We start from the raw sequence: 16148 nt of genomic DNA on the forward strand, positions 1-16148 counted from the left end.
TATAATCCCAGCTACTTGGGAGGCTGAGGCAGGAGAATCACTTGAGTCCAGGAGGCGGAGATTACACTGAGCCGAGATCATGCCACTGCACTACAGCCTGGACAACAGAATGAGACTCCGCCTCAAAAAAAAAAAAAAAAAAAAAAAAAGAAGAACACATAAAAGAAAAGAAAAGAAAAGAAAAAAGAAAAGAAGGAAGGAAGGAAGGAAGGAAAAGGTTTCCTATGGTGTTTCCACTGGTCAAAGTCTTTGGATGATGTCAGAGATGGGACCCGTGTTTTCTAAATTCCATTCTATAGCTGTTGATTTTTTTTTTTTTTTTTTTTTTTTTTTTGAGACGGAGTCTCGCTCTGTCGCCCAGGCTGGAGTGCAGTGGCGCGATCTCGGCTCACTGCAAGCTCCGCCTCCCGGGTTCACGCCATTCTCCTGCCTCAGCCTCCCGAGTAGCTGGGACTACAGGCGCCCACAACCGCGCCCGGCTAATTTTTTGTATTTTTAGTAGAGACGGGGTTTCACCGTGGTCTCGATCTCCTGACCTTGTGATCCGCCCGCCTCGGCCTCCCAAAGTGCTGGGATTACAGGCGTGAGCCACCGCGCCCGGCCAGCTGTTGATTTTGTAGCCCATCACATCATCTCTACAGTGGCTCATGAAAAAACCTAAACCCAAGCTATTTAAACCCCACCAATTAATTTTAAAATTAATGTCCCTACATAAACCCCACAGATTCCAGTGAAATATCAACAACACATACCACAGGATTCTCCCCATGGTGAGCCACTTTTACATCACAAAGCTGTCCTGCAGGATCTAACTGCACTTCCACATAGAACATATCTGACGTGATGTAACATTCAGTGCCACTGGCACTGAGATGAGAGCCCAGTCTAGCAGGAACAAATCAAAACAAAAATTAATAGAAGACACATAAATAAAGCCACCCAAAGTTAACACTAAGTTAAACGTTTCTGCCTACAGAAAGACTACTTACCCATTCTGTCTTGCTATGGACTCCAAACGATCAGTCATTGCTGGTAAAGATGTTACTATAAGAGGATGAAAAAAGGAAGTCACAAAGAATGCTCCAAATAACTTAAATGATATTCTTTGAAGACAGAAAGATTAATCCTTCCAAAACCATAAATATATTCAGTAGTTCAAATGCTTGTAATGTGCATAAAGTTTATTGGTAAGGGTTAGCTGTGGCCTATGCAGTACTAAAGGTCAAAAAAAAAGATCTATTTGAAAAATTACTGGCCGGGCGCGGTGGCTCAAGCCTGTAATCCCAGCACTTTGGGAGGCCGAGGCGGGCGGATCACAAGGTCAGGAGATTGAGACCACAGTGAAACCCCGTCTCTACTAAAAATACAAAAAATTAGCCGGGCGCGGTGGCGGGCGCCTGTAGTCCTAGCTACTCAGGAGGCTGAGGCAGGAGAATGGCGTGAACCCAGGAGGCGGAGCTTGCAGTGAGCCGAGATCGCACCACTGCACTCCAGCCTGGGCAACAGCGTGAGACTCCGTCTCAAAAAAAAAAAAAAAGAAAAATTACTGGACCTTTTTCCTCTCCTGTTTTCATTACTCCTTATGTGGGACAAGCTACCTTTAACTTAAGATACATTTATCTGCTAATGATAGAATAAGGAAGATTAACATTAAAACTAACATAAAAACAAATACTCAACATTAACAACACCATTAATCACAACAGTCAAAAGGTTAAAACAATCCAAGTGTCCACTAGCGGATGAATGGATAAACGAAATGTATATATGTAGAGAGGAGTATTTTTCAACCTTAAAAAAGGAAGAAATTCTAATAAATGCTTCAAAATAGATGAACCTTGAAGACATTATGTTAAGTGAAATAAGCCAGTCACAAAAGGACAAATATGGTATGATTCCACTTATATCAGGTATACAGAGTAGTCAAATTCATAAAGAAAGGAAGCAGAATGGTGGCTGCCAGGGACTGGGGGAAGGCGGGAATGAGACATTACAGAATGTAAGCTTGGGAAGATGAGTGAAGTTTTACAGATTGAGAGTGGTGATGATTATACAATAAATGAATGTACTTAATGCTACTGAACTATATACTTAGAAACAGAGAAAATGGTAAATTTTACGTTATCTATATTTTACCACAATTAAAACAGAAAAAAAGGCCTGGTACAGTGGCTGACGCCTGTAATCCCAGCACTTTCAGAGGCCGAGGCGGGCGGATCACAAGGTCAGGGGTTCGACCAACATGGTGAAACCCTGTCTCTAGTAAAAATACAAAAATTAGCTGGGCATGGTGGTGCACACCTGTAATCCCAGCTACTCAAGAGGTGGAGGCAAGAGAATTGCTTGAACCCAGGGGGCAGTGGTTGCAATGAGCAGAGATGGCGCCACTGCACTCCAGCCTGGGTGACACAGCGACTCTGTCTCAAAAAAAAAAAAAAAAAAAGAAAAAAAAAAAATAACACTCAGTCTCTACTAAAAATACAAAATTAGCCAGGCATGGTGGCATATGCCTGTAATCCCAGCTACTTGGGAGGCTGAGGCAGAAAAATCACTTGAACCCAGGAGGCAGAGGTTGTGGTGAGCCGAGATTCCACCATTGCACTCCTGAGACCAGGCAAAGTAGCTCACACCTGTAATCCCAACACTTTGGGAGGCCAAGGCAGGCAGATTACCTGAAGTCAGGAGTCCAAGACCACCCTGGCCAACATGGCAAAACCCCATCTCTACTAAAAATCCAGAAATTAGCCGAGCGTGGTAATGGGCACCTGTAATCCCAGTTACTTAAGAGGCTGAGGCAGAAGAATCACTTGAACCCAGGAAACGGAGGTTGTAGTGAGCAGAGATCACGCCACTGCACTCCAGCCTAGGCGACAGAGTGAGACACCGTCTCCAAAGAAGAAAAAAAAAAAAAAAACCTCAGCTGAATTAGGTTCATTTCCAGTGGATCAAAGTAAAATCTGTTTTTACTTTCCTTATTCCCAAAAAATAGAATTAGTCATTATAAGCATGAATAATCAAGCTCATGACTTATATTTTACATTTATTTTCCCGGAAATTTGCTCCATAAACATCGTAAAAATCTTTTTAGAGTAAAATGTCCATCTTCTAGCCAGGCATGGTAGCTCATGACTGTAATCCCAGCAATTTGGGAGGCCGAGGCAGGTGGATCACGAGGTCAGGAGATCGATACCATCCTGGCTAATGCGGTGAAACCCCATCTCTACTAAAAATACAAAAAATTAGCCAGGCATGGTAGGATGCACCTGCAGTCCCAGCTGCTTGGGAGGCTGAGCCAGGAGAATCGCTTGAACCCAGGAAGTGGAGGTTGCAGTGAGCCAAGATTGTGCCACTGCACTCCAGCCTGGGAGACAGAGTGAGACTGTGTCTTAAAACAAACAAACAAAAAAAAACGTCGCCAGGTGCAGTGGCTCACACCTGTGATCCCAGCACTTTGGGAGGCCAAGGCGGGTGAATCACCTGAGGTTGAGAGATCAAGACCAGCCTGACCAACATGAAAAACCCTGTCTCTACTAAAAATACAAAATTAGCCGGGCATGATGGCATATGCCCGTAATCCCAGCTACTTGGGAGGCCGAGGCAGAAGAATCACTTGAACCCAGGAGGCAGAGGTTGTCGTGAGCTGAGATTCCACCATTGCACTCCAGCCAGGGCAACAAGAGTGAAACTCTGTCTCAAAAAAAAAAAAAAAAGTCCATCTTCTTATCGAGATTAATCAGAAAAAAACATGTGAAGAAAAAAAAAACTTTGCCGGGCGTGGTGGCTCACGCCTGTAATCCCAGCACTTTGGGAGGCCGAGGCGGGTGGATCACGAGGTCAGGAGATCGAGACCATCCTGGCTAACACGGTGAAACCCCATCTCTACTAAAAAATAGAAAAAAATTAGCCGGGCGTGGTGGCGGGTGCCGGTAGTCCCAGCTACTCCAGAGGCTGGGGCACAAGAATGGCATGAACCCAGGAGGCGGAGCTTGCAGTGAGCCAAGATTGTGCCACTGCACTCTAGCCTGGGCAACACAGCAAGACTCCGTCTCAAAAAAAAAAAAAAAAAAAACCGGAAAAAAAAAAACTTTTCCCAGGTATCTCTTTTTTTTTTTTTTTTTATTTGAGACAGAGTCTCACCCTGTTGCCTGGGCTGGACTGCAATGGTGTGATTTCGGCTCATTGCAACCTCCGGCTCCCCAGTTCACACTATTCTCCTGCCTCAGCCTCCCAAGAAGCTGGGATTATAGGTGCCCACCACCACGCCCAGCTAATTTTGTATTTTTAGTAGAGACAGTATTTTTAGTAGATACTAAAAACGTGATTCTATACAGCTACTCAGGAGGCTGGGACTCCCGCCACCATGCCCGGCTAATTTTTGTATTTTTAGTGGAGATGGGGTTTCACCACGTTGGCCAAAGCTGGTCTCAAACTCCTGGCCTTGTGATCCGCCCGCCTCAGCCTCCCAAAGTGCTGGGATTACAGGAGTGAGCCACCGCACCCGACCTCCCCAGGTATCTTATATTACCCTTCATCATTTATCTTTTAATCTCTAACATCCTCCAAAACAGGATCGAAAATAAATGTTTCAAACTATAGCAAAAAGCTCATTCCAACTCCATAAATGAATGCAAGAGCAATATCTAGTATATAAAGTAGACCTACCTCAATTTATACTTCAAGTCTAAGTATAAATGGTCCTTCTTAAACTGGGGGTTTTGTGAAATCAGCATATTTCAAAAGCGTTTACAAACCTTTGAGAGCCTTCTGCAATGTCTCCAAACAGCTGACCAAATGTTGATGCCCTCCAGAACTCATCACAACCCTCTTCTCCTGTGTCAAGTGGGAAAACATTTGAGGTGAAAATTAACCAGGCCAACAGTGTTTTGGGTAAACATACACATTATCCTAGTAGTAATATTGCAGGACAGTCTATAGACTCAATATAGGCTACAGACTTTGTAGACTATATAGAGTAACACTGATCTACAAGTGTTACTCTGTCCATCCAACCAAAGGAAGAAAAATCCATATACATGAGTGTAGAAAAAGGTATTCCTCAGCCAGGCACAGGCTCATGCCTGTAATTCTAGCACACTGGGAGGCCAAAGCTGAATAATCACTTGAGTCCAGGAGTTCGAGACCAGCCAAGGTAAGATAGAGAGATCCTGTTTCTATTTAGTTAAAAACAAAAAAGAAAAAGAAAAACATATTTCCACATCTAAAACAAGAAAACCTTTACAGAAATATTAGGAAGAATCAAAATGTAATAGATGAGATCTGCCTCCTGTGGAAGTGACTATATGCTAAGATATAAACAGTTAAATAAGATGGCTCAGGAGATTTGGTAGTGTACAAATTTAACAAGGTGATTTGCATGTAATCTGAGAAACACAACCAAATTTTAGGAAAATGAGATTGACTCTAAAAAATAGAACATGTAGGCTGGGTGCGGTGGCTCACGCCTGCAATCCTAGCACTTTGGGAGGCCAAGGCAGGTGGATCATGAGGTCATGAGGTCAAGAGATCGAGACCATTCTGGTCAACATGGTGAAACTCCGTCTCTACCAAAAATACAAAAATTATCCGGGTGTGGTGGCGCATGCCTGTAGTGCCAGCTACTCAAGAGGCTGAAGCAGGAGAATCGCTTGAACCTGGGAGGCAGAGGTTGCAGTGAGCTGAGATCGTGCCACTGCACTCCAGCCTGGCAACAGAGCGAGAATCTGTCTTGGAAAAAAAAAAAAAAGAAACAGAAAAGACACAGAACATGTAGTCCAGAAAAGGGACTTCCAAAGAACAAAAAACTTAGCCCAGTTTTCCTAATGCTATCCAGTGAAGAAGTTTCCCTCTGAAAAACATTCCATTCCCTAAAAATGTGAACAATTTTCTGGTATAAGGATAGTTTTCCAGGCTTTTCCATGTTGCAAATAAATCTATCTCACTGCTCTAATTCTCCCTTACAAAACAAAGTAATTTATTAATAATCTGAAATCTCTTGATTCTTTTTTTTTTTTTTTTTTGAGACGGAGTCTCGCTCTGTCGCCCAGGCTGGAGTGCAGTGGCGCGATCTCGGCTCACTGCAAGCTCCACCTCCCGGGTTCACGCCATTCTCCTGCCTCAGCCTCTCGAGTAGCTGGGACTACAGGCGCCCACAACCGCGCCCGGCTAATTTTTTGTATTTTTAGTAGAGACGGGGTTTCACCGTGGTCTCGATCTCCTGACCTTGTGATCCGCCCGCCTCAGCCTCCCAAAGTGCTGGGATTACAGGCTTGAGCCACCGCGCCCGGCCAATCTCTTGATTCTTGACAGGAGAAGAGGTGCTCTGGTCAATGAATACCAGTATTATGAAAACTGGAAAACTAAACGTTTTGTTATAAATTAATAAATAAGCATATAGTATGTCAGTTGTTGAAAACTCTTTTTTTGTTGTTTTATGAGATGGAGTCTCGCTCTGATGCCCAGGCTGGAGTGCAGTAGCGTGATCTCCGCTCACTGCAACCTCCACCTCCTGGGTTCAAGCAATTCTCCTGTCTCAGCCTCCTGCGTAGCTGGGACTACAGGCACCTGCCACCACAACTGGCTAATTTTGTCTTTTTAGTAGAGACAGGGTTTCACCTTGTTGGTCAGGCTGGTCTCGACCTCCTGACCTCAGGTGATTCACCCACCTCGGCCACCCAAAGTGCTGGGATTACACGTGTGAACCACCACGCCCGGCCACGAAAACTCTATAAAACCTTAACATACCAATAAAATTAGGTTTCTGAATCTGCAAAACTGACAAGTAGACATGGGAAGTCATGGTGACCAAACCAAGATAGTGGGTACCCAAACAGAGGGCCTTAATAGCCACCTGGAATCCTTCTATCTCACAATGTCTCTCTAATGACAGTATCATTTACAGAACATATTTCAAGCTAGAATTTGGTTGCCTTAAGGAATAAAAATGACAACTTGGGCCAGGCGCAGTGGCTCACACCTGTAATCACAGCACTTTGAGAGGCTGAAGTGGGTGGATCACAAGGTCAGGAGTTTGAGACCAGCCTGGCTAACACGGTGAAACCCCATCTCCACTAAAAATACAAAAATTAGCTGGGCATGGTGGCGGGAGCCCCAGCCTCCTGAGTAGCTGTACAGAATCACTTGAACCCAGGAGACAGAGGATGCAGTGAGCCAAGATCCTGCCACTGCACTCCAGCCTGGGCGACAGACGGAGACTCCATCTTAAAAAAAAAAAAAAAAATTAATCCGCCAGGCATGGTGGCTCACACTGTAATCATAACACTTTGGGAGGCCAAGGTGGGTGGATCACTTGAGCCCACAAGTTTGAGACCAGCCTGGGCCACATGGTAAAAACCTATTTCTGACTGGGAGCAGTGGCTCACGCCTGTAATCCCAACACTTTGAGAGGCCAAGACCAGCAGATTACGAGGTCAGGAGATCAAGACCATCCTGGCTAACACGCTGAAACTCTGTCTGTACTAAAAATACAAAAAATTAGCTGGGTATGGCAGCGGGCACCTGTAGTTCCAGCTACTCAGGAGGCAGAGGCAGGAGAATGGTGTGAACCCAGGAGGCGGAACTTGTAGTGAGCCGAGATCACACCACTGCACTCCAGCCCGGGGGGACAGAGCAAGACTCAATCTCAAAAAAAAAAAAGAAAAAAAAAAAACCTACTTCTACAAAAATGTAAAAAACTAGCTGTACAGCCGGGCACAGTGGCGCACGCCTGTAATCCCAGGACTTTGGGAGGCCAAGGCAGGCAGATCACGAGGTCAGGAGATGGAGACCATCCTGGCCAACACGGTAAAACCCCATCTCTACTAAAATACAAAAAATTAGCCAGGCATGGTGGCGTGCACCTCTAGTCCTAGCTACTTGGGAGGTTGAAGCAGGGGAATCACTAGAACCCGAGAGACAGAGGTTGCGGTGAGCTGAGATCTCACTATTGCACTCCAGACTGGCCACAGAGTGAGACTCCATCTCAAAGGGAAAAAAAAAAAAAAAACTAGCCAGGCATGGTTACATGCACCTGTTGTCCCAGATACTGGGAGGCTGAAGTGGGAGAACCACCTAAGCCTGGGAAGTCAAAGCTACAGTGAGCCATGATCATGCCACTGCACTTGAGCCTAGATGACAAAGTAAGACCCGATCTCAAAAAAAAGAATGAATCAAAAACTCTTCTAGTACAGGCTGGGCAGACCTAATTAGAAAATCAAAAATCTGTAATGCTCCAAAATCCAAAACCTTTTTAGCATTCACAATGATGCCATCAAAGATTTCACACCTGACCTCATATAACAGGGTCATGATCAAAATGCAGTCAAAACGGCTGGGCATGGTTGCTCACACCTGTAATCCCAGCACTTTGGGAGGCCAAGGCAGGTGGATCACCTGAGGTCAGGAGTTGAAGACCAGCCTGACCGACAAGGAAAAACCCCATCTCTACTAAAAACATAAAAATTAGCCAGGCGTGATGGCCCATGCCTGTAATCCCAGCTATTTAGGAGGCTGAGGCAGAAGAATCACTTGAACCTGGGAGGCAGAGGTTGTAGTGAGCCAAGATCGGTCCATTACACTCCAGCCTGGGCAACAAGAGTGAAACTCCGTCTCAAAATAAAAAAATAAAAAATAAAAAAACTTTGTTTCATGCACAAAAGTATTAAATATATTATTAAATATATTGAATAGGCCGGGCGTGGTGGCTCAAGCCTGTAATCCCAGCACTTTGGGAGGCCAAGACGGGCAGATCACGAGATCAGGAGATCGAGACCATCCTGGCTAACATGGTGAAACCCCGTCTCTACTAAGAAATACAAAAAAACTAGCCGGGCGAGGTGGCGGGCGCCTGTAGTCCCAGCTACTCCGGAGGCTGAGGCAGGAGAATGGCGTAAACCCGGGAGGTGGAGCTTGCAGTGAGCTGAGATCTGGCCACTGCACTCCAGCCTGGGCGACAGAGCGAGACTCCGCCTCAAAAAAAAAATATATATATATATATATATAGTATAAAATTACCTTCAGGCTATATCTATAAGGTGTATGAAACATAAATTCTGTGTTTAGACTTGGGTCCCATCCCCCAAGATATCTCACTATGTATTTGCAAATATTCCAAAATTCAAAACAATCCAAAATCTGAAACACTTCTGGGCCCAAGCATTTCAGATAAGGGATATTCAACCTGTAGTATAGATACAATAAGACTCCTAAAGTTGAAACCACCATGTATTCAGATGTTTTATGAAGATAGTATGAATACATTTACATGAGGAACTTAGCGTATTAAGAATAATTATCTACGCAAAACACTTTACCCACTTCACCACAATCCTTACCATGACTTGACGCACAAGCTTAATGGTTTCACTCCAAGGTCTATTTTGGTTAAATTTTGCATGGAGCCGTTCCAGGAGAGAACTCATCTTACTCAGCTTTTCCGACTCTGCGATTCAAATCAGAAAACGTCATCAGTAACTATTCTATCAAGACTATCCACAGTTTTCCTTGCAAAATAAATTCCCACACTTCATCTCAGTAAGAATTCAGTTAAAATATTTTCCAAAATCATTTTACTTCAAAATATCCAAAGAAGACATTTTTAGGCCGGACGCGGTGGCTCAAGCCTGTAATCCCAGCACTTTGGGAGGCCGAGACGGGCGGATCACGAGGTCAGGAGATCGAGACCATCCTGGCTAACACGGTGAAACCCCATCTCTACTAAAAAAAATACAAAAAACTAGCCGGGCGAAGTGGCGGGCGCCTGTGGTCCCAGCTACTCGGGAGGCTGAGGCAGGAGAATGGCGTAAACCCGGGAGGCAGAGTTTGCAGTGAGCTGAGATCCGGCCACTGCACTCCAGCCTGGGCGACAGAGCCAGACTCAGTCTCAAAAAAAAAAAAAGAAGACATTTTTCATGGCAAGATGACACACAAATTATAGGTCTGATGTAAGGAATACCATACAGCTGGACTGTTTTCTATCTAAACTTTTTTTTTTTTGAGACGAAGTTTCACTCTTGATGCACAGGCTGGAATGCAATGGCGTGATCTCAGCTCACTGCAACCTCCACCTCCTCCCAGGTTCAAGCAGTACTCCTGCCTCAGCCTCCCAAGTAGCTGGGATTACAGGCACGCACCACTACACCAAGCTAATTTTGTATTTTTAGTAGAGATGGGGTTTTACCACATTGGTCAGGCTGGTCTCGAACTCCCGACCTCAGATGATCCGTCCACTCGGCCTCCCAAACTGCTGGGATTACAGGTGTGAGCCACCACACCCGACCTCAAGCACTAGTAAAAGTGCTGGGGAGGCCAGACACTGTGGCTCACACCTGTAATCCTCGCTAGCACTTTGGGAGGCCAACATGGGAGAATACTTAAGCTGGGGAGTTCAACTACAGCTTGGGCAACATAACAAGATCTCGTCACTACTTTAAAAAAAAAAAAATTTATCAGGCCAAGCGCAGTGGCTCACACCTGTAACCCCAGCATTTTAAAAAGCCGAAGCAGGCAGATTACCTAAGTCAAGAGCTTGAGACCACCGTGGTCAACATGGTGAAACTCTATCTCTACTTTTTTTTTTTTTTTTCAAATGGAGTTTTGCTCTGTCACCTAGGCTGGAGTACAGTGCTGCAATCTTGGCTCACTGCAACCTCCGCCTCCCGAGTTCAAGCAATTCCCCTGCCTCAGCCTCCCTAGTAGCTGGAATTATAGGCATGTACCACCACACCCAGCTAATTTTTGTATTTTTAGTACAGACGGGGTTTCACCATGTTGGCCAAGTTGCTCTCGAACTCCTGACCTCAGATGATCCACTCACCTCAGCCTACCAAAGTGCTGGGATTACAGGCCTGAGACACCGCACCCGGCCAAACCCTGTCTCTACTGAAAATACAAAATTAGCCTGGTATGGTGGTGCATGCCTGTAATCCCAGCTACTTGGGAGGCTAAGGCAGGAGAATAGCTTGAATCCAGAAGGCAAAGGCTGCAGTGAGCCGAGATCACACTATTGCACTCCAGCATTAGCAAGAGCAAAACTCTGTCTCAAAAAAAAAGAAAAAGAAAAAAATTAGCCAAGCCTCCTGGCATGTGCCTATAGTCAGTCCCCAGCTACTCTGGAGGCTGAGGCAGAAGGATCACCTTAGCCTGGGAGGTCGAAGCTTCAGAGATGGGCCTTGATCACACCACTTACTCCATCCTGAGCAACAGATGGAGACATTGTGTCAAAAAAAAGTTATTGAACTGGGTTAGAGAGGAAAATTTTTTAAAAAAAGAAAAAGAATAAATGAAATTGCTAAAAAGACAGCAGTGAACAAACCAGACAAAAACTCCTACTTCACAAAGTTTCCATTTTTACCCTTCTCCCCTTGCACCTGAGGAGTACATTTTTTCTTTTCTTTTTTTTTTTTTCAGACAGAGCATCACTCTGCAGCCCCGGCTTAAGTGCATTGGCACAATCAAGGTCTACTGTAGCCTCGACCTCCCATGCTCCAGGATCAAGTGATCCTCCCAGCTCAGCCTTCAGAGTAGCTGGGGCTATAGCTAATTTTTCCTTGAAACAGGGTCTCGCTCTGTCACCCAGGTTGGAGTGCAGTGGCACAATTCTGGCTCACTGGAGCCTTGACCTACAGGATTCAGGTAATCCTCCCACCTCAGCCTCCCAAGTAGCTGAGACTACTGGCTTGTGCCACCATGCCTAGTTAATTTTTATATTTGTTGTAGAGACAGGCTTTTGCCAGGTTGTCCAGGCTGGTCTCCAACTTGTGAGCTCAAGTGATCTGCCTGCTTCGGTCTCCCAAAGTGCTGGGACTACATCCTTGAGTCACTACCTGGCCCTAATTTTTTTTATTTTTTATTTTATTTATTTATTTATTTTTAATTTATTTATTTATATTTTTGAGAGGGAGTTTTGCTCTCGTTGCCCAGACTGGAGTCCAGTGGCACCACCTTGGCTCACTGCAACCTCCACCTCCTGGGTTTGAGTGATTCTCCTGCCTCAGTCTCCCAAGTAGCTGGGATTGCAGGCATGCCACCATGCCGGGCTAATTTTGTATTTTTAGTAGAGACAGGGTTTCACCATGTTGGCCAGGCTGGTCTTGAACTCCTGACCTCAGGTGATCCGCCACCTTGGTCTCCCAAAATGCTGGGATTACAGGAATGAGCCACCACGCCCAGCCAATTTTTTTTTTTTTTTTTTTTTTTTTTTTTTTTTGAGAGGAAGTTTCCCTCTTGTCGCCCAGGCAGGAGTGCAATGGCACAATCTTGGCTCACCACAACCTCCACCTCCTGGGTTCAAGTGATCCTCCCACCTCAGCCTCCCAAGTAGCTGGGATTACAGACATACGCCACCACAGCCAGCTAATTTTGTGTTTTTAGTAGAGCCAGGGTTTCTCCATGTTGGTCAGGCTGGTCTCAATCTCCCGACCTCAGGTGATCCGCCCGCCTCGACTTCCCAAAGTGCTGGGATTACAGGCGTGAGCCACGGCGCCCGGCAATTTTTCATTTTTTTGTAGAGACAGGGCCTCACTATGTTGCCCAGGCAGGTCTCGAACTCCTGGGCTCAAGGGATCCTCCAGCCTCAGCCTCCCAAAGCGCTGGGATTACAGATGTGAGTCACTGCTCCCGCGGGGCCTCACCTTTCGACCTCTCCTCCAAAACACACTCCTTGTTTTTCTTGAGAAACCTGCTGATAAATATTTGCACTTCGATGCTCCAAGATTTTTTGAGCGACTATTACGTTCCAGAAACTATATAAAAATGAATCAGGCAAGGACCCTAATCTGCAAAGCTCAGAGTAAACTGGAGATAAACAAACAATAACACAGCTCACTGTATCAACAGAACTATGCCCAAAATGCCAAGGAAGCATCTAAGCCAGAGTGTGGAACTTTAGAAAATCTTAGTAAAGTTCCCCAGGAAAGTTGTTTTTCTGCAGTTATTAGTTCGGTCAATAAAAGAATGAAATTCAGCACAGTTTAAAAATACACAACAGTACAGGATCTGAACACTTGACATTGTAGGGAGCCGCTGGCTGCTAATAAATACAAGGAATTAATCATTTCATTCATGCCAAAATAGTCTCCAGTACGTTTACACACAGCCCTAAATTTATTCGGGCGTCTCTTCTGGAAGGAGATGTAAGCTGGTTTTGTATTCACTAGCCCCGTCTCGCACCACTTTAGGCCAAAAGTGCCCTAGCCGAGCATGAAATCTTCACAGAAGTTGAGAGTCCCCATCACCCCAAAGTCGAAGCTCTATAGTCATCAAGGAGGGTATAGTGACAATCTAAAACTCATACACATTCCCTCTCCCGGACTCTGTGCCCCTCAAGTGGCCCCCATGGGACATCTGCAAGAACCTTCTCTCACAAACTGGCTCCCCCAGTTGTGTCCCGCCCCCTCCTTTCCCCCTCAGTCACTTACCCTCGGTTTCCCCCTGAGCTTTCATCCTGAAGGCGGCGAGAGACTGGATCTGCCACAAAAGGATAAGCCCTTCCCCACCACTAACGGGGGAAACAAGTTGGCTCGGGATTCCAGGACGCAGGGTACCAGCAGTCCCTACTCTTCGCGGGAAGGATCAGTCTGAAGTCCCCGGCGGCAAGAAGAGAAGGGTGCTCGAGGCCGCCGCCATCTTCCCCAACGGAACTTCCCAAAATTCGCGAGATAAACCGTGGTCCTGCCAGAAAGAGGAAAAGGACAGGGCATCGAAATCTCGCGAATATTGGTCGATGCGTGGGCCTCGCGAGATTTCTTTCAGCCCTGTCTTCTTTGATCTGAGTTGTCTCAGGCCTCACGCCGCTGTATGTAGCTTTCAGCTCCCTTCGGAAACCGGCATTTTTTTGTTTATTTTATTTTAGCAGTTAACTCGCAAATTAACTGATTAATTAACATGTCGCTGTACTTAAAGACTGGCTTTTTTTTTTTTTTTTTTGACACGGAGCCTTGCTCTCGTCGCCCAGGCCGGAGTGCAATGACACGATCTCGGCTCACTGCAACCTCCGTCTCCCGGGTTCAAGCGATTCTCCTGCCTCAGCCTCCCTAGTAGCTGGGATTACAGGCACCCGCCACCACGCCTGGCTAATTTTTGTATTTTTAGTAGAGACGGGGTTTCGCCTTGGCTAGTCACCCGGCCAAGACTAGCATTTCAAAGGGTATCGGTATCAGAAATGTCTTATGAAAAATAAGTTTAACCTGAGATACTAGATGCAGTAATTACATCCTAAGAAAGATAGTGGCGCGGCCGGGCGCGGTGGCTCACGCCTGTAATCCCAGCACTTTGGGAGGCCGAGGCAGGCGGATCACGAGGTCAGGAGATCGAGACCATCCTGGCTAACACGGTGAAACCCCGTCTCTACCAAAAATACAAAAAAATTAGCCGGGCGTGGTGGCAGGTGCCTGTAGTCCCAGCTACTCGGGAGGCTGAGGCAGGAGAATGGCGTGAACCCGGGAGGCGGAGCTTGCAGTGAGCGGAGATCGTGACACTGAACTCCAGCCTAGGCGACAGAGCGAGACTCCGTCTCAAAAAAAAAAAAAAAAAAAAAGATAGTGGCGCATTGTAACATGATGTTCAAAGCGAGACTAGCACAGTTCATTCCCCTTTTCTCATTTTTTTCGTTTCAAAACTATTTCTGGCTGGCCGCAGTGGCTCACGCCTGTAATCCCCACACTTTGGGAGGCCGAGGCAGGTGGATCAAATGAGGTCAGGAGTTTGAGACCAGCCTGGCTAACATGGTAAATCTCCGTCTCTACGAAAAATACAAAAATTAGCCCGGTGGTGCGCTCCTGTAATCCCAGCTATTCAGGAGGCTGAGGCAGGAGGATCACTTGAACCCATGAAGCGTAAATTGCAGTGAGCAGAGATCATGTCACTGCACTCTAGCCTGGGTGACAGAGTGAGACTCTGTCTCAAAAAAAAAAAGAAAAAACTGTATAATTTGCTATCCTCAAACTAAGTGTTCTTCACTTAGTAAGCATCTGTGGAGTCCTAATATGTGTATATTTGGAACTGGTAATACAAACATGAAAACACGACCAGGCACAGAGCTACTCAGGAGGCTGAAGCAGGAGAATCGCTTAAATCCCGGAGGCAGAGGTTGCAGTGAGCCGAGATCATGCTACTGCACTCCAGCCTGAGTGGTAGAGCAAGACGCTGTCTCAGACAAATAAACAACCATAAAAACACAACCCTAGCCTTTGATAGGCTAATCTTATTTAGAGTTCTGAAAATATGATTGTTCACTGTAATCACAGGGGCTCAAATTTTTTTCATTAATTATTATGCCCTAAGTACCAATGCCAGATACCCAACTACACTTTCTCATGGAAACTTTTTATACAAATAAAAAATAAATGTCTGTACTAAGTGTTGCTAGTACATTTTTAACTTTATAAAGCTTATAAATAAGCTTTACTAACTTCTGGTTACACAATCGAATGAGAAGTTATTTGTCATCTGAAAATGCAGATGAAACACACCATTGGAAAAGTTCTACTCTAGAAGATAACAGAGCAGTGTCCTTTGGGAGGCTGAGGCGGGCACTTGAGGTCAGGAGGCCGAGACCAGCCTGGCCAAAATGGTGAAACCCCATCTCTACTAAAAATACAAAAAATTAGCCCAGTGTGGTGACACATGCCTGTAATCCCAGCTACTGGGGAGGCTGAGGCAGGAGAATCGCTTCAATCCGGGAGGTGGAGGTTGCGGTGAGCCAAGATCGTGCCATTGCACTTCAGTCTGGACAACAAGAGCAAGACTCCGTCTAAAAAAAAAAAAAAGCAATGTCATTAAACAAGAAAAGTGGCCGGGCGCGGTGGCTCACGCCTGTAATCCCAGCACTTTGGGAGGCCGAGACGGGCGGATCACGAGGTCAGGAGATCGAGACCATCCTGGCTAACACGGTGAAACCCCGTCTCTACTAAAAAAAATACAAAAAACTAGCCGGGCGAGGTGGCGGGCGCCTATAGTCCCAGCTACTCGGGAGGCTGAGGCAGGAGAATGGCGTGAACCCGGGAGGCGGAGCTTGCAGTGAACTGAGATCCGGCCACTGCACTCCAGCCTGGGTGACAGAGCAAGACTCCATCTCAAAAAAAAAAAAAAAAAAACAAGAAAAGTATTCAAGGTACATATAGGAACAGTATTTATATATGGCAAAATGGGTACAG

At 45.7% G+C, this 16148-nt stretch overlaps 1 protein-coding gene across 2 annotated transcripts in view; it reads right to left on the minus strand.

Moving 5' to 3' along the window:
* LOC105472423 (mediator complex subunit 1) overlaps positions 1 to 13658 on the minus strand; it is a 48708-nt gene extending 35050 nt beyond the window's left edge. The window contains exons 1-5 of one of the 2 annotated variants that reach the window (XM_071083062.1): positions 13413 to 13658; positions 9330 to 9436; positions 4752 to 4830; positions 990 to 1044; positions 753 to 885 (exon numbers count right to left, since the gene is read on the minus strand). In XM_071083062.1, the coding sequence (XP_070939163.1) occupies positions 753 to 885; positions 990 to 1044; positions 4752 to 4830; positions 9330 to 9436; positions 13413 to 13437 (399 nt within the window). In that variant the 5' untranslated portion in view covers positions 13438 to 13658. Of the gene's footprint in view, positions 1 to 752; positions 886 to 989; positions 1045 to 4751; positions 4831 to 9329; positions 9437 to 13412 lie in introns of those variants that run through there. The other variant, XM_071083063.1, reaches the window with a different exon arrangement.
* Positions 13659 to 16148: the final 2490 nt, after the last annotated feature.

This window comes from Macaca nemestrina, chromosome 17, assembly GCF_043159975.1.
Source record: "Macaca nemestrina isolate mMacNem1 chromosome 17, mMacNem.hap1, whole genome shotgun sequence".
Classification (NCBI taxonomy): domain Eukaryota; kingdom Metazoa; phylum Chordata; class Mammalia; order Primates; family Cercopithecidae; genus Macaca; species Macaca nemestrina.